Here is a 25,642-nt window from a genome sequence, read left to right on the forward strand (position 1 = left end):
AAAAAAAAGTGGGTGAGTAGGAGTGAGTCACCAGGCAGCTTGGTGGGGAAGAGACTGAAGTCCGTACAGGAAGTCCTGGGTTCCCATCTAGGAGCCTCACCAGAGAATGTGGCCTGGGCCACACTGACTGACCCTTTACAGGAAAGGGGAGGGTTGTAACAGAAAGTCTGTGCTCAGGTCCAGCTTGTAGGTCCTACAATCTCCTAAGTCCCTAGACTTTCCAAAGTAGTTATCTCTGGATGTGGGCCATGGGACATGATGATTCTTGGGGTCTCTGTTCTGTGTTTAGCTCCTAGAACAGGACCTGGCCCATCTTGGGCACTTGGCTATCTGGCTTCAGCTCCTACTCTCCCCCTGAAACTCTACTTGATGAGGAATATTCAATCCATTATCACTTGCCCCATGAACCATTCTTCATGAAATATCCTTTTTCATAGCTCCTTGACTCCATCCTTGTTCTCCCAGCTATGCCTGTTACCTGACCCAGGGTTTTGAATCCATAGACCTCAGGCCTGGCCCCCACTGCCTGACTTTTTTCTTGCTACTCTCCCCAGGTGATCTCATATTCTCTGATGGCTACTTACTGTCCCCTTGGCTAGACCTTTGTTTCCAAGCCATAATCCTTTTCTGGGCTTCTTGTAACCACCTGCTCCAGATATTCCTTCTGGATGTCTCATGCAAAATCTGAATGTCTCATGTCTGAATCTGAATACACTCTCCTCCCCAAATCTCCTTGCCCTTGTTGTTGTCCAACTTAGTGAGTGACGTCACCTTCCCACCTCCGACCCTTGCACACTGTCCTCCCTGCCTGTCCACCCCCCATCAGCTCATTCCTCAGCTGACTGCTTCTTGACCTCTTCGGCTTCACGGTCATTTCCTCCAGGAGGGAAGCATGATCCTCCCAAATGGGCCTGGCTCTCCTGTTCTCAAAGTACCCTGTACTACCTCAGAGCTTTTAGTAATTCTGTATTATCTCTTTCTACCTTCCTGAGGACTGCATTCCTGAAAGTAACAGAACGCATGGCCCAGGACTGAATGATGAGCCCACATCCTGGACTGGGTGACACTGCTAACATGTTTCTGCATCTTTGCCCAAGCAGAACTTGCATCTAAGCCCTGCAGAAGCCCCTGTACTGGCGATAGGAAGTGGCTACAGATCTGTCTCAAAAGATTGACAGCAGAGCCAACATATGGGAGAGGTTAGACCCAAACCACGCCTGAGAAGCAGTCACTGGCCTCTAAGATAAGCCCCTACCCTGAGCCTGACCAAGCAAGCAATTCCAACTGTTAAGTGCCATGCAGTACACAGAAGGGCCAGTTGTATACTCTTGTCACTCTTTTTTTTTTTTTAAATGTTTTATTATGTTTGAGAGAGAGAGAGAGACAGTGTGGGCAGGGGACGGTCAGAGAGAGAGGGAGACACACAGAATCTGAAACAGGCTCCAGGCTCTGAGCTAGCTGTCAGCTCAGAGCCTGACGTGGGGCTCAAACCCATGAACCCTGAGATCATGACTTGAGCCGAAGTCAGACACTCAACCGACTGAGCCACCCAGGTGCCCCTCTTCTCACTCTGAATACACTGAATACGGGAGAGGTAACAACCAGTAAGGGCAGCATCAGAGCAGACATAAATAAGCCTGGGTTGCAACATGCAAAGATCTGTCAAAGTAATGGAAAATAACTTTGTAAAAGTGCATGGGCTTACAACTGTGAGGCCACAAATTCTGAATATGAGTGTGAATCCACAGTGTTACTTATTTATTTTTTTGTCAATGTCATTTCATGCCTAGCAGATACTTAGGAAGTAGAGGCCATACTGTATATCCTGGCCAAGGGAAAAACACCCGGACAGGAGTCAGGCTTCCCACACAGGAAAGAGTAGATTCTACACACTGCAAACAAAAGCATAGGGAATTAAGGCTTGGTTACTTGGGAAGATGTCCCCAACTGACATAGGATATATACTCAGTTTTGCTGATACCCAACACTTTATTAGTGAAGAGCCTTGGTTTGGGGAGGGGGTGCTGGGATGGATAAGCGCCCAACTCGGGATTCTCCTGGAAATCAGGCGTTCCTCTATGCAGATTTCGAGGAAACACCGTCATGGATGAAATCCCCAGAGAGCGGTGCTGTGACAGCAAAGCAGCAGGGATAAGAAGGTTGCCCTAGGCACAGCCGGGCCCCTGGGACAGCAGGACTTCGATGTCAGGCTCAATGTCGATGGTTGGAAAGCGGCGGCTGTACCTGCGCACAGGCACACCATCTGGGCCCACCAGGAACTTCTCAAAGTTCCAGGCGACGTCGTTGCGGCACACTGGCGACCAGGTGATGAACTTTGGGTCGGTCATGAGCGCAGTGGCGTCGTCACTGGGGGCAGGCAGAACCTCGCGCAAGAAGGCGAAGAGGGGGTGCGCCCGCGCGCCATTTACCTCGCACTTCTCAAAAAGTGTGAAGTTGGGCTCGAACCCGCCGCCAGGTCGGACGTACTTGAGGGAATTCAGGATCTCTTCGTTTTTAGCATTTTCCTGCGGGAGGGAAGAGCAGCTAGAACTCGGGGCCGCGAAGGGAGGGGAACGTTCGGACCGCAAACCAGAAGTTTCTCGATGAGTCACAATCCCTAGGCGGACCTGAAACCCAGCCGGGACAAAAGCGAGTAGCCCGCCTCTCTCCTGCCAGGGCTTGCTGCTGTGGGGCCCGCGCGCCCGCTGGCGCTCCCCCAGCCCGGGTCGCACGCCCACCCCGCTCTGCCCCGCGCGGCGCACCTGATGCCCGAACTGGTTGCATGGGAAGCCGAGCACGACCAGACCCCGGGGCCCAAGGCGCTGCTGCAGCTCGTTCATCTGGGTGTAGTCCCGGACGGTTGTGCCTCAGAGCGACGCCACATTCTCGATGAGCAGCACCTTGCCCCGCAGGGAACCCAGGCTCATGGCGTCCCCGCCGGCCAACGGGCGCGCAGAAAATGAGTACACGGAGCGCGGGGCCGCAGCCGCGAGGGCAGCGGCCGCGAGCGGAGCAGCGCACATGGCGGACTGTCGGACAGGAGAGCAGACGACGAGTGAGGAGCTTCGGCTGGGGACAGTGCAGACTGTGGGGTCACGTGGTGCAGGCACTTTTCCGGCCGCTTCTCCACCCTCCGCCCCGCCTCATCCGGCCTCCTCCCTCTCTCCAGCCGCGCGGGAGGGTGCGGCCGGGCCGGATGCGGACACCGCCCAGGCAGTGCAGAGCCGCAGGCAGGCTGGGTCTCGTCTAACCAAAGCAGCGGCATTTGCGCGAGTTACCCAACCCGGGCCTCAGGTCCAAGAGCGCTCAGATTCTTTCTTAAAGGTTTTTAGTGAAGGGTTAGGGCAGGGCCCAGCGGGACTGGCCAGCAACAGCAGCTGGCGCCGCTCCTGGCCACACAGGCCTCCCAGCATAAACCGTATCCCTCCTCTTGTAGTCTGTGCCCTATTGTCACCAGGGGCACAGAGCAAGTTGTAACCTGCCGAGGTGGTGCAGTTGGCAGTGCCTGCCAAGGCAAGTTCTCTGCGATGAGGCGCTGTGGCTCTAGAAAGGGTAAGTTGGAGAAAAGTGGACAACGCCCGGGACAACCAGGGCCCAGGCTCCAAAATGCAGCTCTAACTCATTTCCCTGTGTTCTGGGGCAGCCTGGAGCACGTTCTCATCCACATCACCAGTGTGGCACTGCTCTTTTCACTGCTTTTCCCAAGGAGCCACGTGGACCCAGCAGACTTCAGGCCATCTTCCATACCTAATCATCTTAACCCCACGCTAAGGTCTGTAAGTATTAGACACTGAAAATGGACAGGAAGAGAAAAATACCACACTAAGATTCGTCCAGAGGAATGAATGCTTGGAGTGCCCCTCACTCTCTTCAGTACACTGCATTCCCCACACTAAGCCACTATGAACTTAAATGTGACACAAAACAATTGTTTCCACCTTCTTAGGAGGAGCCAGGTTAGTGCCAGTTTGGGGGGTAAGGTGGGGGGCAAATGAAACATATTTTGCAGTCTGAAGGAACCTTCCAAGGACAGCTGGGTATATCCTGGGTATATCCTCCCGCTCCCAGCCCTGGAGAGAGCAACACAAACACGAGGATACAGGAAGTTTAGAAAACTGCCTTTATTCTATTAGTAGTTGGAAAAATTAACTGGTACAGAAAAAAAGTTTAGTCAGCTGGAGAGAAGAGAGAAACGGAGTGCCGCCCAAGAGAACTGGCGGCTCCTCTGGGAGGGAACCTGGATACAGTGAGGAAAGGGAGCCTGTGAACTAGAGCCAGAGCCTGCAGTCCAGGTGAGACAGGCTATGCCACCTTCTGAAGTGTCTAAGTGCCTCAGGCATGAAACCAAATTCCTATTTCTTTAGCCCAGCTCTGGAGAGAGGATACTAGGATACGTGGGGCCGAAAACAGGTGATATGGCCATCTTTCATCAGAGAAACTGACAAAACGGGAATTTGAAAAATGAATTTTCCATCTGACTTTATTTTCAAATACACTTTCTTTTTTAAAAAACCAATACACTTTCTGCAAGGATGACAAATATCAGTATTAGGAAATCCAATTATACAAAAAATACTACATCTAGTCTGGGGTAGATATATTTATTTTTTGGTAACATACATTAAGTGGCACTAATTACACAGTAACTATAAGGTAACTAACATGAAACCACAGAACTGTAACTCTGCCACAGCTGCATGGACTTGGGTCTTTCTGGATGAGCACATTTTCAAAAATTGGATGCCCATCACAGAGTTATGCCAATATCTGTTAAGGAGTAAAGCTCTGAAGTAGTGACTCACCAGAGTACCTTGCAGCTGACAGATGACAGGCAGGACATGTTAGTTATAAAGTAGTTACAGCCTAATTCACAAAAGTTACCAACTGTTTCTCTTTCTAGAAAGAAGCAAGAGGTTAAGAAATTCCTTGAATTAGCGCCTGGTGTGTCAGGTGGGAGTGCAGAGGAGGGCTGTTAAAGAGCGGTGTCAGAAGGACCCCGGTGGTCAGGTGGGTTGGACATCATTAATAATCATGGTTGGCTTCTAAATACTGGTAGCAAGATGACTTCTGATTTGTAATCTTAGGTAAATTGTAGATAAATGAAAAAGGCCAGTAATCATACACTAAGATTAATAAACAGCACTTCAAAATTAACCGCATGAGGGCTGTGCTTGCAGCAGGGTTTCACAAGACAAGGCACCCAGATTTTTTCTTCCCACGTCTGGCTTGCAGAGCAGCTCTCGTGGCCATTTCAAAAACCTCCCTCACTCCATCTTTGGTCTTTGCTGAACACTCCATGTACCCAAAAGCACCAATCCTGTTCGCCATATCTCTGCCTTCTTCCGGTTTCACCGGCTCCTAGCAAAGAGAAAAGAACACTTTCAGTTAAGTATCAGATATATGAAGTGTAGAGTACTCAAATTCAGCTTAAAAGGCTTCTTTAAAAAGCTGCCAATAATGATAGTGATAATAATAATAACAAAGAGCTGTCAAACCCAGATTTGAGTTCTGTCTTATGAAACTCACATGCAGTGACCCTCCCCATCCCCAATATAATATCCCTATTAAACAAGCCCTTCTCTGGGAAGTAGAATGAAAAGAGGGAGAGGCCAGAGAAGCCTTGCAGGTTGAGGAAGGAATCAAGGGAAAAATTATCCAAGCTACTGATTCAGGGTAAGCACTGGGGTTCCTGTAGTTAGCTTCACAGAGGACTAAATGTCCAAGGAAGTAAACACATCCTGACCTGGACGGAGAAACCTCAGTGGGAGAACCTGGACTAAAGACCCCATGGCTCTTGTCCTGCACGGTGGAAGCCCTGCCACTGGGCCACCTGGCTTCTCAGAAGCCAAGATGCCAACTCCAACATCACTTTTATAAAGACATCAGGGCTCTGTCTGGACTCCCTGTCATCAAGATTACCTGATCCTTTGGTTGCCACCAATTCAATCTTTGGCCTCATATATACCAAGGTAATAACTGGAGAGGGAAATCAAGAGCCTGATAAACTTCCTGCATTTGGAGCACTGACTACTGCTGCTGTTGGTCCCTGCTCCGGCAGGCACTCCTTGGAGGCACAGCGCTACCCCACAGGAGAGGTTCCCATGTCATATGAGTAGGGAGTCTTAGGGACCCTCTGTGTAGGCCCCAGTGAATGAGGGACAGATGGAGAAAAACAGGTTTCTGGGACTTTCTCTGAAATAGCGTGGCTTATGAGAGTTTCCACTGGGCCCCCTGAACATCCAACCCTGGGTTCAAGAATGCTACGGGAAAAGAGCCCTGCCCCAGATCATGCCTGCTTCATCTTGGCCAGCTCCCGCCTTGTGTGCTCATCATTCCGAAGATCCTTCTTGTTCCCAACCAGGATGATGGGCACATTGGGGCAGAAGTGCTTGACTTCCGGAGTCCATTTTTCTGGGATGTTTTCTGAAAGAAGCAAAATACATACAAGATACATATAATTCTATCCTGAAGAATCTCTAAGAACCCTAGGTAAACTGCAAAGAAGCTACTTAAAAAGTATGCTGGACATTTAATGGAATCTCACTAGTTTTAAAACCACAGTAAAAGACAAAATCCTACCCCCTTCCCTTAAGCACAGAATCCTCAGCTTTCCTCAGTTCCCACTAAAGAGCTCAGTTCTGTGGGAGTGGGACCCAGTTAAAGCCTCTGGAGGAGGAAAGGGTCCAGAACACAGGGTGGCTCCACAATGCTGCAACCTGACTGAAGAGGAAAGCTATCCATGGACCATCTCTGTCACTGCTGGCTAGTAACTCTGACCACCTCTTACAGAAAAGGTCTCCATTCTAGGGCTACAGCTGGCCCAGGGTCCACATGGTTTCTCTACACCTTGCTTATGGACCTTCAGCATGACCCCCATCATGCAGGTTATTGGTATTTCAAATGAAAATGATTACCAGCTGTAGTTTCTTGCCAAAACTCTACTAATTTAGAAAGGCTGGACATACATCATGGTGTGTAAGTGGCCCGGGTTCAACCTCCCACACCTCTGCCTTGGGCATGATTTTACAAAATGGGGATAATAATAATATTTACCTTACATAGGATTATTCTGAGTTCATGCATACAAAGTACTTAGTATGGCAATCATTTAAATGGTCTGCTTGGAGTCTATATTTTAGAGACAAACTGTTTGTTCTATGACTTCAAGACAAATTACCAAAAGGCAAGAATTACTCAGAATACAGAAAGATGGTCTGTCTTCTGGCTGAAAAACCACATCAGGTAAAGAAACTACATGAGTGAGGTCAGGAAACTCTCTTGTAATTCAATGCTCCACTCTTCAGCACCCAAGATTGACACTTGAATGCTTCCTTCTTCCTTTGCTATAGTAGCCACAGAGTTGATTATATCACTAATGTCATAACTTGATACTCAAAGGTTTGTTCTGAAACAGTTTCTCAAAGAAGTGCAGTGTTCCAGTCCTCAGAACAATAAAGAGTAAAGGGTCAGCACATCTAACAACAAAGCCAAACAGCCTCAGCCCTAAACCTTGCTCCTACCTGTGCACCTATGGTCAGTTCGGCTACAACAGAGATCACTTTTTTTTTTTTTTCATTTTTATTAAAAAATTTTTTTAGGGGCGCCTGGGTGGCTTAGTCGGTTAAGCGTCCGACTTTCGCTTAGGTCATGATCTCGCGGTTCATGGGTTCGAGCCCCGCGTCGGGCTCGGTGCTGACTGCCAGCTCAGAGCCTGGAGCCTGTTTCGGTCTGTGACTCCCTCTCTCTCTGACCCTCCCCTGCTCACACTGTCTCCCTCTCTCTCTCCTAGAAATAAATAAAACATTAAAAAAAAAAGTAATTCAGTAAATGTTTATTTATTCTTGAGAGAGAGAAACAGAGCATGAGTGAGGGAGGAGCAGAGAGTGAGACACAGAATCTGAAGCAGGCTCCAGGCTCCAAGCTGTCAGCACAGAGCCTGACGTGGGGACTGAACGCACAAGCTGTGAGATTGTGACCTGAGCCAAAGTTGGACACTTAACTTAAAAGCTAAGTGAGAGGGGCGCCTGTGTCGCTCAGTCAGGTCATGATCTCATGGTTCGTGGGTTCGAGCCCTGTGTTGGGACTCTGTGCTGACAGCCAGCTCAGAGCCTGGAGCCTGTTTCAGATTCTGTATCTGTATCTCCCTCTCTCTCTGACCCTCCCCTGCTCATGCTCGCTCTCCCTCTCCCTCTCAGAAATAAATAAAACATTAAAAAAAAAAAAGGTAAGACATCACTCCCTTGTTCAAACCCTCCAAGAGCTCCAGTATCATAAGGAAAGGAAAGGCCCATACCTTAACCACATTGCTCTATAATGCTCACTCCCATCCCTGCTGCTACACTCAATTCCTACCTTCCTCTTCTTGCCTCAGTGACTTTGCACCTGCTGTTCCCTCTACCTGGAAGGCTGTTTTTTTGGGTATCTGTATTGGCTTCCCTCAGTTAATTTAGGTGTCTCTCAGAAGTCACCTTTTAAGCCAGGTTAATGACCATCCCATAGTCATCCTCTGAAACAATAGTACCATGGACCATTTCATACCCACCTCTACGAATGTTATTTGTGACATTTCTTACTATCAGATTTACTGTTAACGTTTTTTTCGGTTCTGCCATTGTTTTGCTCTTGTCTCCCGTCATCTAAAAGTTTCTTCTATAAATAGGTGCTCAATAATATTTGCTGAATATATGAAATTATTACTCCAGGGGCATCAGGGTTGCTCAGCTAGCTGAGTGTTCAACTCTTGATTTCAGCCCAGGTCATGGTCTCATAGTCTGTGGGATCAAGCCTTGCATTGGACTGTGCTGGCAGACTGGATCATGTTTGGGATTCTCTCTGCTCAACCCCTGCTCATCCCTCTCTCAAAATAAATAATAAACATAAAAAGGGGGGGGGGCACCTGGGAGGCTTAGTCATTAAGCATCTGACTTTGGCTCAAGTCATAATCTCACAGTTCAAGTCTGACATCAGGTGAGCACGAGCCCTGGTTGAGCCCTGCTTCTCTCTCTCTTTCTTTCTCTGCCTGTCATGGGATTCTCTTTCTCTCTGCCCCTCACTCACTTGCACCCTTTCTCTCTCTCTCTCTTAAAACAAGCAACCCAACAAAAAACAAAAAGAGAGATTATTACTCCAATAGTCTCCCTAACTCCTGGAATTCAAGACACATAAATTAAAATTAAAATGAATTGTCTCTGTCTTATCTTTGCTGCTTTTCATAAATAACTTCAAAGAAAAGGAATTCTTACCATCTAGATTAGGGATCAGCAAATAAAATCTTGTCTGAAGTCTTTTGAGAGAGAGCGAGCGAGCGCGTGCATGAGGAGGGGAGGGGCAGAGAAAGAGGGACTTGAACCCATAAACCACAAAATCAGCCAAAGGCAGATGCCTAACTAACTAAGCCACCCAGGCGCCCCTGGAGTCTGTTTTTATAAGTAAAGTTTTACTGGAACACAGCCAAGTTCATTCATTTATATATTTTGTATGGCTGCTTTTGTGATACAACAGCAGAGTTGAGTAGTTGCAATAGAAAACATATGGCCAACAAAGATTAAGTTTTTACTATTTGGTCTTTTACAAGTTTGCTACCCCAGGTCTCAACTAGAATACAGACTAGACAACAACTGCCAGTCCAGACAGCAGAGGTTCTAAATAGTAAATTATCATAGGATTGGCTGGCAGCAGGGCTAAAACTCTCACACCGAAATTCTGATTCCTGATTAAACTTGCTATCCTACACCTAGATACAGGGCCATGGTCTAACATCCATTCAAGTAAATCAAATCCAGCATTAGGTTGGCATTAGCTTTTCATTTTCTTGACCCAGACTTTTTTTTTCTTATTAAGTAATCTCTATGCCCAATGTGGGGATCAAACTCACAACCCCAAGATCAAGAGTCGCATGCTCTACAGACTGAGTCAGCCAGGCATAGCTTGATCCAGGCTTTTGAGTTCCCATAATACATTTTCTTGAGCAAACTACTGGGGAGATTTTCCTCCACACCCAGGCCAAAACAAAATAAACTTTTAAAGGGAAAAACCAAGCTAGTTCAGTCAGCTTAGCAAAGGGGCTCCACCTACCTAACACACTCCTGCAGTGACTTCCAGGGAAGGCAGAGTATCTATCCTCCAACATCAGACCTTCTCCCCAGGTGTGTCTGTACTTCAGAGATCCATCTCTCTTTGCCTCTCTACTTTCTACCTCTTGTCTCCTCCCCAGAGCCTGCCCTCCATGTTGGAAAGGGCCAGCAAGAGACAAGTCATGGCCAGTAAATAGACAGAGGTCAAAAGCTAAAGAACCTCCGTTGAGACCAGGAGACATGTTCTTTAATTTGTTTTAATGTTTTCTTTATTTTTGAGAGAGAGAGAGAGAGACACACAGGATCAGCAGGGGAGGGTCAGAGAGAGAGAGGGAGATACAAAATCTGAAACAGGCTCCAGGCTCTGAGGAAGCTGTCAGCACAGAGCCTGACATGGGCCTCGAACCCACAAACCGCGAGATTTTGACCTGAGGTAAAGTTGGACGCTTAACCAACTGAGCTACCCAGGTGCCCCTAGACATGTTTTTTTTTTTTTAAAGTGAGACTGAAGAGTAACTTTCTACTCTAAAGGTGTTTTTGTCCCTAAAGGACTATACCTTGGATGATGAGCTACAGGGCACACATTCCTCTTCATTCCCACAGGACTTAGACAAAGTCCTTGATGTGTATGTGAGGGGAGGGTTTCACATGGCTCTATTTTTCTGTGGTCTAAAGCTCTGCCCTACTGTCTAGGCCCTTCCAACAGACCCCAAAGGAAGCCAGATTAATTTGAAAAACCAAAACTAAAACAATGTTGAAAATGACCAAAGTGAACCAATGGCAAAGAATATCTGCTCTGTTTCAGTCTTATGAGACACTGCTCAGAGGCTCAATCTCAGCTTGACCTGGGATGCAGAACCTTAATCAAGTGGTTCAAAATCTTGGAGGGCCCCACATTAAAATGAGTACATCCATGACAAAGAAAAAAAGGTCACATAACTATAACTGGCCAGCACAAGCCCATACCACCAGGCCCTCCAGGGTTGTTTGTGTTAACGATGACAATATTCTTGGCCCACATGCTACCCTGTCAATACAAAGCACTGCATTATCAAGAGACATTTTGTCATCTTCAGCACAAACTGAAAGTAAGTTCTGTTTCAGGTCTTGGTGCCCTGTTTAGCAGAGTGTGAGGTCAGTGTTATAGTCACAGTCTTTTTCTGAAGGGAAGTAGCTACTAAGAGAATCACCAACTGACCTAGTGGAAAAGTCAAGTTCAAGTCTCTCTTCATTAGCCAGGACACTTTATTTTTTTATTTTTTATTTTTTTAATAGTTTATTATTGTCAAGTCGGTTTCCATATAACACCCAATGCTCATCCCCACAAGTGCCCTCCTCCATGGGTAAGACACTTTAGAAAAAGGCTAGAATAGGGCTTTAAAAACATTACCAGGAAAAAGCAAATCACCAGTCTAGATATCAGAAGGCAACAAGTTCAATATGAAGTACTGAAAAAACGTGTGGGCACCCACAAAAGCTTCTCCAAATCTTAGATAGTTCCAAGGCTCTAGGACTCTGGCCACTGATGATGCCTTCTATGAAGATCATGTTTGCTTTCCAACCACTTGATGCCCAGAGAGGACCTAAGAAACCAGGTGTTGGCCAGGCAAATGGGCAGTGACAAACATCAGGCTGCAGGGCTACTCACCTAAACTATCAGGGCTGTCGATGGAGAAACACATCAGTATAACATCAGTGTCTGGATTGGAGAGAGGCCTCAAGCGATCATAATCTTCCTGCCCAGCTGTATCCCACAAAGCCAACTCTACCTGTGATAAGAAAAATAACCACATGAGTACAAGGTTAATCCTACTTATTTCCAGAAGAAGTGGTACTCTACCAAAGTACATTTAAATGGCAAACTATCCCAAATAATAAAACATAAGAGTATTCACTTTTATTAAGCATCAAGCCTGAGGTGGAGGGTATGTTTAAATTGTTTTAGGTTGAGGAGCACCTGAGTGGCTTAGTCAGTTGAATGTCCAACTCTTGGTTTTGGCTCCAGTTATCATCTCACAGTTCGTGAATTTAAGCCCTGGTGTCAGGCTCTGTGCGGATGGCGCAAAGCCAGCTTGGGATTTTGTCTCCCTCTCTCTCTGTCCCTCCCCCAGTTGTACGCACACACTCTCGCAAATTAAATAAACATTTAATTAATAATAATAGTAACAGTTTTAGGTTAAAATTTCTCAAAATACTATACTTACATAATTCAGAATGTCAAGTCAAAAATAACTTTGTAACTTGTAAGAAGTAGAGAATTTAATTACAAACAATATTCTACATAGAAAAGCAGATGAACAAGAAGGGAAATCAAACTAAACAATATTCCACCAGGTGCACCAGGTGTATAAGGCAAGATGGGAAAACACCAGACCTGAGTAACTTTTCCTAATACATTCTAACTCAACCCCTTCCTTGTTTTGTCTCCTCATTCTGCTCAAATGTGGAAACGTGGAGAAGACTGTATGTGAGTTGGTGGGTAAGAAAAGACACCATGCTGTTAGGCAAGGTCTGAGCTGACAGGAAAGGTCTCTGGCTGTGCCTTTTCTCCTCAAAAAATGTTTGACTGCAAACATCACTACAGTAGCAGGGTACTCCTTTCGTACTTGGGAACCTGCTCACCTTCATGTAGCAGGAGGGCAAACAGATGCCTGGGCTCTGGACATAGGTCCCTTTCTATGTTGTCTAGCACTGCAGGCAGCCCTGTGATTTCTCACAATCAGAGTGCAATTTTAACACCTGCTCAGGGACACTCTGGGGCCCAAGGAACTCTCCCTCTAATATGTCGAATACTCTTTTTCTCCTAGAATTTTCAGAGCCCGTATTTAAAATGTTTTAATGTTATCTTATTTTTGAAAGAGAGAGAGCTGGAGAGGGGCAGAGAGAGAGGGAGACAGAGAATCTGAAGTAGGTTCTGCGCTGTCAGCACAGCCCAATGCATGGCCCTAACTCATGAACCACGAGATCATGACCCAAGCCAAAGTCAGAGTCTTAAACGACTGAGCCACCTAGGAGTCCCATAGCCAATATTTTAGAGTTTCTATATATCATTCTTTCCTTAAAGTTGATGGCTAATTATCTTTTCCATCCTCAACCTTTGCCCTGGGATGCATCACTCACAGCCTCCACTACGCTGATTACATTTGTCATGTATACACACCATCAGTTTGGTATGTGTATTTACTTACTTAAAAAATTATTTTTCATTTACCTTTTTTAGAGAGCGAGAGTGAAAGCGAGAGAGAGCACACGCACACAGAGAGAAAGAGAGAATCCCAAGCAGGCTCCATGCTTAGCACAGAGCTTGATGTGGGGCTCAATTACACAACCCTGGCATCATGCATGACCTGAGCTGAAACCAAGAATCAGTCAGTCAACCAGTGAGCCACACAGGTGCCCCTGTTGTGTATATTTATAATATGCTGATACCCAATCCTCATAACAGACCTGGCCTCAGAATGGTACAGCTCATTCACTCTCTGCCAAATCGCACTACCTTGACCCCTCCATGCCTCATGTGTGTTTAGTCAGATACGTCCAACAATGACTGTCTCCTGATAAATAAATGTTTCAGGTATTGGGCCTGTCTCTTATCAGAATCGGCCTTTCCATCTTTGCTATGTCTGTTCCTGGAACAATAATCACCTAGAATCTTAGAGGGTTTCCTAGGCTCCATTGCTGTAAACTCTTACATGAATATTCCTAGGCAGCACTCTCACCCAACTTGGAGGTTACCGAGTTGCTATCAGGCACTTTTACTTTAGGGACCCTAGAATTCTGAGCAGCTGGCTTAATGTGCCACAAATTGTTGGTAAAGAGCCCTTTATTCTAGTTTTCTTTTCAGCTGACCCACTTGCAGTGGAAATTTCATTCCTTTTCAAAAGATGCACAGAAAGCTGTGTAAGAGGTTATTCTGACAACAAAAGGAAGCAGAAGATTAAAAAAAAATACACATAATGAGGTGCCTGGGTGGCTCAGTCAGTTGAGCATCTGACTTCAGCTCAGGTCATAATCTCATTTTGTGAGTCTGAGACCCACATTGGGCTCCACGATGACTGTGCAGAGCCTGCTTGGGATCTTCTCTCTCTCTCTTTCTGCCCCTCTCCTGTTCATGCTTCCTCTCTCTCTCTCTCTCTCAAAATAAATAAATAAACTTTAAAAAATCTTTAAAAATTACATATACTCTAATTCCAGAAGAGTTTTGTTCTATTCTTGCCAGTGGACTTTCATGACAGACATGAAGAAATACTGTCCTCACTGCCAACAACAGGCAGCTGGAGCAACTGTGGCAGCCCAGTTATGTTAAAGTAAAAAATCATCTTAAAAAACTAAATGTGAGGATGTTTTAAATATCACACTGCTGGTGGCATAAATCAATACATCCCTTTGAGAAACAAAGTAAGGACCTCTTGACATAGTAATTTCAATCTTTAGCACTTAAGAAAATAGACAGAACTGGAGGAAGTCTATCCATACAAAAAGGTTCATTTTAGCATTATCCATCTGGCAACAAATTAAATTTCAAATATAAATAAACTGTGAGGAACACATACACTAAGGCTTCCCATGAAAATACATATGAATTGAGCAAAGTCTATATGATAGCAGTTAAAAAGTTGGGCTAAGATGCCAGAACAGAATGGATTTCTCATTTAACATGTTTTATTATATTGTGTACTGAAGAGACAAAAAGGCCTAATTCTCTACAGGCTCTATGAATAGCCTGACATGCGAAACAATACTAGTTGTTAAGAAAAGTGTACTTACCTGCTTTCCATCAACTTCAATATCTGCCACATAGTTCTCAAACACTGTGGGTACATACACCTCTGGGAACTGGTCCTTGCTAAAGACGATGAGCAAGCAAGTCTTGCCACAGGCTCCATCACCAACAATCACCAGTTTCTTCCTGATGGCAGCCATGCTGAAACAGGAGACAAAGGTGTTATCTAAAATGAACAAGAAGCTATCAATAGCCTTAGGCTATGACACACACTTTTCTGACCATAGGGAACAAGCTAAGAGCACACCCAAATACAAAATGCTAGTACCCCTTTCCACTTGACACCAAAAAGTCATACCAAAGCTCTACAACTAGGGTTATACTTAATGGTAAGAAGACTGAAAGCTTTTCCCCAAGATCAGGAACATGACAAGAATGGCCACTCTTGCCACTTCTATCCAATATGATACTGGAAATTCTAGCCACAGTAATTAGGCAAGAAAATGAAATAAAACATCTAGATTGGAAATGAATACATAAAACTATGCTAATTTGAGGATGACATGATCTTATATACAGAAAATCCCAAGGAATCCACTAAAAATTGTTAGAACAAATTCAACAAGGTGGCAGGATACAGGATGAACATATAAAAATCAATTGTATTTCTATAACCTAGCAATGAACAAATTGACAATGAAATTAAGGCAATTTCACCTATAATAGCCTCAAAATTAATAGGGATAAATTTAACAAAAGTACAAAACATACTCTGAAAAAGATCTAAATAAACTGAAAGATATTCATGTTTCCAGACTGGAAGACAATACTGTTAAATGACAACATCCTCTAAATTATTCTACAGATTCAAGACAATCCTTATCAAAATACCAGTTGGCTTGTTTTGCAGGAATCGAATAACTAAACAGAAAATTCACACAGAAATTCAATGGACCCAGAATGGCTACAACATAGTGAAAAAGAAGAACAAAGTTGCAGGACTCACACTTCCTGATTTCAAAACTTACTGCAAAGATACAGTAATCAAGATAGTGATGCACTGTCATAAAGACAGACACGGAGATGAGAGTCCAGAAATAAACCTCCACATTTAGGGTCCAGTGATTTTTTAAAAAATGTTTATTCATTTTTGAGAGAGAGAGAGAAGAAAGAGGAGAGAGAAGAGAGAGAGAGTCCATCTAAGTGAGGGGGAGGGGCAGAGAGAGAGGGAAGCAGAGGATGACGTTGGCTCTAAGCTGGTAGCAGAGAGCCTGATGCGGAGCTCAAATTCATGAACTGTGAGATCATGACATGAACTGAAGTCTGATGCTTAATGAGTTGAGCCACCCAAGTGCCCCTAGGGTTTTCAACAAGGATGCCAAAACAATTTGATGGAGGAAAAACAGTCTTTTTTCAACAAATGGTTTTGAGACAACTGAATAGATCCATACAAAAGAATGAAGTCAGAATGCTATACCTCAAATCATATACAAAAATCAACTCAGAATGGATTATAAGCACAAATGGAAGCATTAACACCATAAAATATTTAACTCCATATCTCCCTTTTCTCCCTACTCACCCCTGACAACCATCATTCTACTTTCTGTCTCATGTTACCTCAGGTGTAAGTGGAATCAGCACTATTTGTCCTTTTGTGACTGGCTTATTTTACTCAACATAATGTCTTCAAGGTTCATACATGTTGTATCATGTGTCAGCATTTACTTCCTTTACTTCCTTTTAAGGCTGAATCACATTCCATTGTATGTATATACTACACTGTTTGTCCATTGATCCATGCATAGACACTAGTCAGCTTCCAGCTCTTGGCCATGTGATTGATTGATTGATGGTTTATTTTTGAGAGACAGTGCGCACGTGCAAGTGGGGGCAGAGCAGAGAATCTGAAGCAGGCTCTGAGCTAACAGCAGTGAGCCTGAAACGGGGGCTCAAACTCACGAACCGTGAGATCATGACCCAAGCTTAAGTCAGATGCTCAAGCGACTGAGCCACTGACTCCTGATTTCAGCTCAGGTCATGATCCAGAGATCTTGGGATCAAGCCCAGAGTCAGGTTCTGTGCTGAGTGTGGCGCCTGCTCTCTCGCTCACTCTATCTAAAAAAAAATAAACAAATAAATAAAATATTCATCATTAGCAACTAACTTCTGTGCTTCAAGAGATACCATCAAGGGGTGCCTGGGTGGCTCAGTTAGTATAATGGTCAGCTCTTGATCTTGATCAAGATCAGTTTGTGGGTTCAAGTCCATGGGCCCTGCTTGAGGGTGTGTATTCTCTTTCAAAATAAATGAACAAATGAGAGGAGAGGAGAGAAGACGAGAGAAGAGAAGAGAAGACAAGACAAGACAAGGTGTGGGGCACCTGGCTGGCTCAATTGGTAGAGCATGTGACCTTTTTTTTTTTTTNTTTTTTTTTTTTTTTTTTTTAAGTTTTTTTGAGGGAGTTGGGGGCAGGGGACAGTGCAGAGCCTGATGCAGGGCTCAACTCACAAACTGTGAGATCATGATCTGAGCCAAAATCAAGAGTCAGATGCTTAACCCACTGAGCCACCCAGATGCCCTGAGCACATAACTCTTGATCTCAGGGTCCTGAGTTCAAGCTCCACATTGGGTGTAGAGAGAAGGAAGGAAGGAAGGAAGGAAGGGAGGGAGGGAGGGAGGGAGGAAAGAAAGAAAGAAAGAAAGAAAAAAAGAAAGAAAGAAAATGAGAAGACAACACACTGAATACCAGAAAATGTTTGCAAGTAACATATTTAATAAGGGACTTGTATCTAGAATACATAAAGAACCTTACAACACAACAAAAGAGCAGCTTAGGTGGGTGGTCTGGCTCAGGGTGCTGATTTGGATCCAGAATATATAAAGAACTACAAACTCAATAACAAAAAAAATCCAAGAATCCAATTTAAAAATGGGCAAAGGATCTGAATAGATATTACCCAGCAATTCCATTCCTAGACATACGTCAGAGAAAAACGAAAACGTATGTCCATACAAAAACTTATGGACTAATGTTCACAGTAGCACTAAAATATTCATCATATTCAAAAAGTGGAAACAAACAAACATCCAACAATTAATGAACAGATAAAATGTAGTATATATACTCCAAACAATGGAATATTATTCGGCAAAAAAAAAAAAAAGACAGTACTGATACATGCTACAATATGGATGAAATCTGAAAACATTACATATGTGAAAGAGGCTGGCCACAAAGAACCACCTTTTAAGTGACTCCCTTTATATAAAATGTCCAGAATAGGAAAATACAGACAAAGTCAACTGGTTTTTGCTTAAGGAAAAGAGTTGGAGAAGGAAAGGATATGATTACTAAGGGAATGGTGGGGTTTCTTTTTGGGATGATGAAATTGTTAGGAGATGGAGCACGGCTCTATGAATATACTATTATTATGAATATATGACACTGAATTGTGCACTTAAAAAACAACCTGCAGAATCCCTCCATTTGCCAAAGAATAATGGTCAATGGTCACTCAAATTCCTACCACTGCTTCTTAAAAGAGCATTCCAATTTTTAGCTGTGTACTTTGTTGCCTAGCTAAAAGACTACATTTCTTAGGGGCGCCTGGGTGGCTTAGTCGGTTGGGTGTCCGACTTTCACTTAGGTCATGATCTCGCGGTTTGTGGGTTCGAGCCCCGCGTCGGGCTCTGTGCTGACTGCCAGCTCAGAGCCTGGAGCCTATTTCAGAGTCTGTATCTCCCTCTCTCTCTGACCCTCCCCTGCTCACGCTGTCTCTCTCTCTCTCTCCTAGAAATAAAAAAATAAATAAAAATATTAAAAAAAAAAAAAAGACTACATTTCTTAGCTTCCCTTAATTAGGTATGGCCACGGACAAAGTTCTAGCTCATGAGATGTAATCAGCAGTGCCTGTGGGACTTCCACAAAATCTTTCTTACAGTGAAGTCACATGCCCTTCTTCATTCCCTTCCTTCTTTCTGCTGCTTAAACCTGGAACCAGGACTGCTTTCTGAACAGCCATCCTGGGATATGAGGATGTAGAACTGTGGATGAAGAACACGAATACGACATTCTGGAATTGGAGGCATAATAGGTACAAAGAGCCTGGATCCCAGTTTTTCTTGGGAGTTACCATCTCAGCCCCAGACTGCCAATTTCTACACTTCTTTTATGTGAAAAATAAATAATTGTTTTGTTTAAAATGGTATTTTTCAGGGCACGTGGGTGACTCAGTCGGTTAAGTGTCCGACTCTTGGTTTTGGCTCAGGTCATGATCTTGCCATTTCATGGGTTCGAGCCCCACGTTAGGCTCTGCACTGGCAGCACAGAGTCTGCTTGGAATTTTGTCTCCCTCTCTCTCTCTGCTCCTCCCCCACTCATGGCTGTCTCTCTCTCAAAATAAATAAATAAACTTAAAAAAATAATAAAATGGTATTTTTCAGGTCTTTGTTACTTGTAGTCAAACTCATCCTCAACAATACAAACCCACAAAACCAGATTGTCTAAAGTTTCCCAAACTAGAGTGGATTCAACAACCTACTGGGATACATGAAGAAAACATGTATAAGTCCAGAAAACTTAAGAAATTTAGCTTTAAAATTTTAATTGCAGGGGAACCTGACAACCTGGGTCAGTCGTTTGAGCACCTGACTTCAGCTCAGGTCATGATCTCACGGTTTGTGAGTTTGAGCCCCACATCAGGCTTGCTGCTGTCAACGCAGAGCCTGCTTCAGATCCTCTGCCCCTCCCCTGTGCACGCTCTCTCTCAAAAATTATTAAACAGTAAAACATTTTTTTAAAAAATTTAAATGGCATAAACTCCTTAGCAGAAGATTCCATAATGGGAAGGGCTCAGTGCTGCCATCACTGATTTGTGAGATCTCAGCATGCTTAACATACTGCAGTGAATGAATATGTATCTGGCTATGTATATACAGACATTGCAAAGTTTTAACCAAACCCATAAAATGAGCTAGTGATTTTTTTTTAAATTTATTTCTGAGAGAGAGAGAGAGAGACAGCATAAGCAGGGAAGGGTCAGAGAGAGAGGGAGACACAGAATCCGAAGCAGGCTCCAGGCTCTGTGCTAGCCATCAGTACAGAGCCTGACACGGGGCTCGAGCCCACAATTGTGAGATCATGACCTGAGCTGAAGTCGGAGGCTTAACCGACTGAGCCACCCAGGCGCCCCGACCTAGTGATTTTTAAGGATCTTTTATTTTATTTTTTACACAAAAGTATTAGATAGAGGATAATACTAATAATGAAAGCATGACGCTAAGCATATATGTAAGCAGGAAATGTGCTTGATATCCTTCTTTAAACAACAGGAGCATGCGGGGGCGCCAGGTTGACTCAGTCAGTAGACCATAAAGCATGTGACTCATAAATTTATCTCAGGTTCGTGAGTTCAAGCTCCACGTTGGGCTTGGAGCTTAATTTAAAATTAAAAAAAAAATCATCGGAGCATGGAATCAGAATAGTTCTGTACTGAGACCAGACTTTATAGCCCAGCACTCTGGCTACCTGTTCAGCTCCCTCTTTCCTTTTTGGCTTTGGGTTCCTAATGGATATGGGACCTGCCTCAAGGTCCTACACTTGTTTCATTTGTGTTTTGTCTTCCAACCAGACTGCAAATCACCTCAGAGCAAATATCCTATTTTACATTTATCTGCGGCTTTATGTGGTTTGCTAAGTACTTTGGTGGGCATGTAATAAGTATTAAATATTAGAAAAGAGAAAATCAAAAAGCATTTCTTTAAATGAGAAAGGATAGATTACCTCATTTTTAGAATCCAGGGCACAGACATTAATAGATTATCTCTCAAAAATTGTTCCTCTATGTTTAGTCTGACTGTGAACATCTTGATAGGACTTATAAATCATTTTCTGTTTTTCTCATACCCTCAAAATCACTTCAAGATTTTATATACTCTATACATTTCTTCAGGCCTAATTTGTATTGGTTTGTACCCAAAGTCAAACAACCAGAGCCTCATGGGATACAAAATTCATCAGGAAATCCCTGGTTCAAAACAAGGCTGACAGCTCTGAAGACATCCTTCCGAAAAGGCACTCAATTCTCAAGAAATTCGCTCTCTCAATCTAATGTGGTTAAAGACACATAAAATGAAAATGTCGAGGAGCAATCAAAAAGGCTCTGGAACTTCTTCCTTAGGAAACATGTAGCCCAGGAAAAGTGTAAAACCAACCAGTCTCTACTGGTGAGAAAGACAGAATTACAAGTGATTATGGGACAAAATGAAAATGAAAGCCTAGAATTACAAGATGATTTCCGGGAGTCTGGCCATACAATAACCAGAGTTGTTGACAAAAAGTAAAAAGTACAAACAGCAGGTCATTTCCTGGAATGACCCAAGAAAATTTACTCTAGTCTTTCCTTTAACTTTGCTACAATCTAGCATCTTTTTTTAAGTACACTGAGTCTCTCTGCCAGATGTGTCATTTTCTAGGCTGAATACAGTCTTAGAAATAATTCTTAAGAACTTTGAGTAAAGGTTTATTTTTCCAGTAATAGCTATAACTATCTATTTAAGTCACATGTAAATGACTATAAATTTCTTCCTCAGTTCAAAACCTTTATAAAAGTTACTATGCCACCACCCTCACAAAAGTTGAAAGGAAAAAAATGACAAAAGGAGACCTTCGATGGTAGTAAGAGGATACAGAAAATATACCTACTCCAATTTATGTTATCTGCCATCACAAGACCAGTCTTTCCCTACAATCTCAAAAACTGTTTTGGCTGTGGACTAAACTTTAGCATATTGCATCAAGCAGTTAGTGTTAACAAAAACAACCAATATTTTAATATATTTCTCACCCATATACAAATAGAAAAGGGTGCCCAAGAAAAGCAAGAGAAGGGCTACATGCAGTATCCTACGTGATTCCATGTCTCATACTCCAAAGATCTCTACACCCAGTAAGGGGCTCGAACCCACAACCCAAAGATCAAGAGTCACATGCTCTTCCCACTAAGCCAGCCAGCTCCGCCTGGAATACTGAAATTCTAATCAAACTACCATTGGCCAAGCACAAAAATACTGAAAAAGACTTCAGTGTAGAATACTATTTGGACGTGGATATATGCTCTACTAAGTAGAGAATTTCAATGACATTCTCTTGAAAAACAGACTATAATTGAGGGAGACAGAGAGAAAGAGAGAGAGAAAAAGAGAACACGAACTAGTGGGAAAAGTATAGAGAGAGATACAGAATCCCAAATAGGATCTGCGTTATCAGCACAGAGCCCTATGCAGGGCTTGATCTCAAGGACTGTGAGATCATGACCTGAGCCAAAATCAAAAATTGGAGACTTAACTGACTGAGCTACCCAGGTGCTCCTCAATGGCCTCCAATTTTATGTACTTCCCACCATCATTGTATTGTAATTGGATCCTTCACACCTGAAAACATCTCTGTAAAATGCTGCCAGAAAGCCAGGTAGCACCTGAGGTTAGATGACTGTTCTTAGTGGTTATTGTTCATAGTAGAACGGTGTACCAAGTATATAGGGCCTAGTCCTACCCTTTGACTTACAAGGCCAAGAAAATTCCCTGGAAAGGAAACACAGACAGTTATCAGTATCAATGGCTGCTATAACTCAAAATCAACTACAACAGTGAGCAATGAGAAAGGTGACCCTTACTTGGATACGGAGTATGCCTTCTCTGGTGTCTGACTTTGTTAATGGAACGTTACTATTCTATAGGCAAAATGAAAGCCCCTCAGTCCTCCTGGGATAGTCTCACTTGCAAAGTTACTGATGACCACACACACAAGAAGTCGATAAGACCTTCTAACTGTGTCCAGAATGCTTGGACACAGAGCTTTAAGTTACAGCAATAGGGTGAACTCAACAATGACACATAGGTGGCTGTCTACGGCTAACATTTGATCATCTCGTGGTTGAAGCATAAAAAACAATACAAAAAGGACCCTTTTAACTGCTAATGGTCTCTACTAAAAGAGCAGGAACCTTTTGTTTAACTTGTCCAAAGACTCGAAACTTATCAAATATTAGCTCTTACTTAGAACTCAAAAGGATGGGAGCCTGATGAAGATTCTCTCTCTTCCACTACCTCTGCCTCCAGCCACTTCAAGTGAGTGCTTTCTCTCACAGACAAACAGACAAACAAACAGGATGGGACTGGCCCTGCTGCTAGAAACACACTGCTGGGAATGAATGGCAAGATGACACCTTTGTGGAAACCACCATCTTCCTTCCACAAGAGGAAACAGGGGCTGAATGGACATAAACATTCTCCCCTGAACAGACGTGCAAATCCTGGCTGACATGGTCACAAGTACTTGGAGAAATGAATGCTCCTTTTCAGGGTGACTCCTCAGCTGGGACTGCTAATGAGGCACTTCCCAAAGCATATACCTCACTGGCCCTATCAGAGGCCAGGGTTTTTTGAGGACAACCACAACTTCACTGCCGTGTCTGATAGTGATGTCTACTGCTAATTGAATGCTGGCTGTGGCTCTCAAATAAATTTCTGCCTACTACCTGACATACAACTTCAAAAAAACAAACAAAAAAAAACTATACTAGCCATTCTTCTGGTCTTCTCTTTAATAATACAAACGGTGTCAGATGTTTCAAAATCGGCTACACTACAACAGATCCTAACTGTGTGGACCTTCATGACTGACCATGATACCTTACACTGGTATATCACAATGCCCTTCCTATACATTTGGCAGGAACTTACTTGATCCTGAACTTCCTTTTTTTAAAAAATTTCTTTTTTAAGTTTGTTTATTTTTGAGAGAGACAGAGCATGAGCAGGGGAGGGGCAGAGAGAGATGGAGACACAGAATCTGAAGCAGGCTCCAGGTTGAGTTGTCTGCACAGAATCCAACGTAGGGCTCAAACTCACAAACCATGAGATCATGACCTGACCCAAAGTCAGATGCTCAACCAACTGAACCACTCACAGGTACCCCAATCTGAACTTCCAAAGGCAGGTATAATTGTCATTCATTCCCATTTTACCAATGGGTAAAGAAGCTTACAAACTGCCAGAATTACTGAATATAAGGCTGGTATGTTATTAAAAGACATTAATTTTCAAACTGAAAAACCATTCTGGCCTAAGGTCCAGAGTTCCCCATCTATTTTTAGAGAAACTGCTGAAATGTAATTTGTGCAACTGGGATAGACAACAAAGGATTTACTCCTTGCCAAAGAGGCCTACAAGTCAATCATACTCAAACTCTATTAGCCTATATTTCTGTCAGTAAACAGGTAAGCTAGGCCACATCTACTAAGCAAACATGTCATGGAAGGACATCTAACTGGTTACACGGTGGAGTGTGTGTGGGGTGGATCGGAACAGGCACATATGAAAAGAGGCTATTCTATTAAAGTGTGTAAATACATATACATACAACCCTTCTTAAAAATAGCTTTACTGAAATATAATTCATATACCATACAATTTACACATTTAAAGTATACAATTCTGAGGATCTAATGTACAGTATAGTGATTACAGTTAATATTGTATTACACACTTGAAAGTTGCTAAGAAGTAAATCTTAAATGATCTCACCACAAAAAAGATACAGTGATTATGTGAAATGATGCAGGTGTCAGCTAATGTATCAAAAAACACTCTGTACACCTTCAATATACACAATGTTTTATGTCAATTATAGCTCAATAAACCTGGAGAAAACTATATAATTCAATGGACTTTGGTGTATTACATTATTAATGTTTAGAAGTTGTGATAATATACAACAAAATTTGCCATTTTAACTATTTTTTCATGTTTTATTTATTCATTTTTGACAGAGAGAGTAAGAATCCCAAGCAGGCTCCATGCAGTCAGTTCAGAGCCCAACATGGGGCTAGGTCTCACAAACAACTGAGATCATAACCTCAGCCAAATTAGTCAGATGCGTAACTGATTGAGCCACCCGGGCATCCCCCATTTTAACTATTTATTTGTTTGTTTGTTTATTTATGTTTTTTATTTATTTCTGAGAGAGAGTGAGAGACACAGTATGAGCAGGGGAGGGAGGGAGGGAAGGGGGGGAGAGAGAGAGAGAGAGAGAGAGAGAGAGAGAGAGAGAGAGAGAGAGAGAGAGGAGAGAATATGAATCTGAAACAGGCTCCAGGCTCTTAGCTAGCGGTCAGCACAGAGTCCAATGCGGGGCTCGAACCCATGAACTGTGAGATCATGACCTGACCCAAAGTCAGACGCTTAACCAACTGAGCCACCTGGGAGCCCTTAACTATTTTTTTAAATTATTGCCATTTAAATGGGTGTGAAGTGGTATCTCATATGGCTTTTTAAAAAAAATTTTTAAATGTTTTATTCAGTTGAGAAAGAGAGATAGAGAGAGAACATAAACAAGCAGGGGAGGGACAGAGAGAGGGAGACACAGAATCCAAAGCAGGCTCCAGGCTCTGAGCTGTCAGCACAGTGCCCGACACAGGGCTTGAACCCACGAGTCATGGGATCATGATCTGAGCCAAAGTCAAAAGCTTAGCCAACTGAGCTAGGCAGGCACACCCCCATTTTAACAATTTTTAAATATACAACTGTAATACTGTGACTTATATATATTTGGTCTTTGTCTTTATTCCTGGCATATGGCTCCTAAAACTCATAATTTCCTAAATTACGTGAACAATGGGACAATTTTTTGTTATATTTGGTCTTTTGTCTTCAAATAGCTCCAGTTCCTGAAATAGCTCTGGAAAGATCGATCAAAGTGAAGAGTGTCTCATTATTCATAACAAACTCTATTCAACCACACCTGAGTATATGTTAATGAGGTGACTTTGGAAAATCCCTAATG

The 25,642-nt window shown here is 43.3% G+C and overlaps 2 protein-coding genes across 2 annotated transcripts in view; both read right to left on the bottom strand.

Annotated features, from left to right (window-relative positions):
- Positions 1–1,969: 1,969 nt before the first annotated feature.
- GPX1 (glutathione peroxidase 1) lies at positions 1,970–3,090 on the bottom strand. The gene is made up of 2 exons (XM_077777162.1): positions 2,763–3,090; positions 1,970–2,525 (listed from the first exon to the last, which is right to left on the bottom strand). The coding sequence occupies exons 1-2, from the start codon at positions 3,021–3,023 to the stop codon at positions 2,166–2,168; spliced, it is 621 nt and encodes a 206-aa protein (XP_077633288.1). The 5' UTR covers positions 3,024–3,090; the 3' UTR covers positions 1,970–2,165.
- Positions 3,091–4,462: 1,372 nt separating this feature from the next.
- RHOA (ras homolog family member A) overlaps positions 4,463–25,642 on the bottom strand; it is a 49,816-nt gene continuing 28,636 nt past the window's right edge. The window contains exons 3-6 of the mRNA XM_077776936.1: positions 14,841–14,997; positions 11,722–11,842; positions 6,293–6,423; positions 4,463–5,358 (exon numbers count right to left, since the gene is read on the bottom strand). Coding sequence (XP_077633062.1) covers positions 5,185–5,358; positions 6,293–6,423; positions 11,722–11,842; positions 14,841–14,996 — 582 coding nt within the window. The 5' untranslated portion in view covers position 14,997 and the 3' untranslated portion in view covers positions 4,463–5,184. The remainder of the gene's footprint in view (positions 5,359–6,292; positions 6,424–11,721; positions 11,843–14,840; positions 14,998–25,642) is intronic.

The sequence above is a fragment of the Crocuta crocuta genome, unplaced genomic scaffold (assembly GCF_008692635.1).
Source record: "Crocuta crocuta isolate KB4526 unplaced genomic scaffold, BGI_CrCroc_1.0 scaffold77, whole genome shotgun sequence".
Taxonomy (NCBI): domain Eukaryota; kingdom Metazoa; phylum Chordata; class Mammalia; order Carnivora; family Hyaenidae; genus Crocuta; species Crocuta crocuta.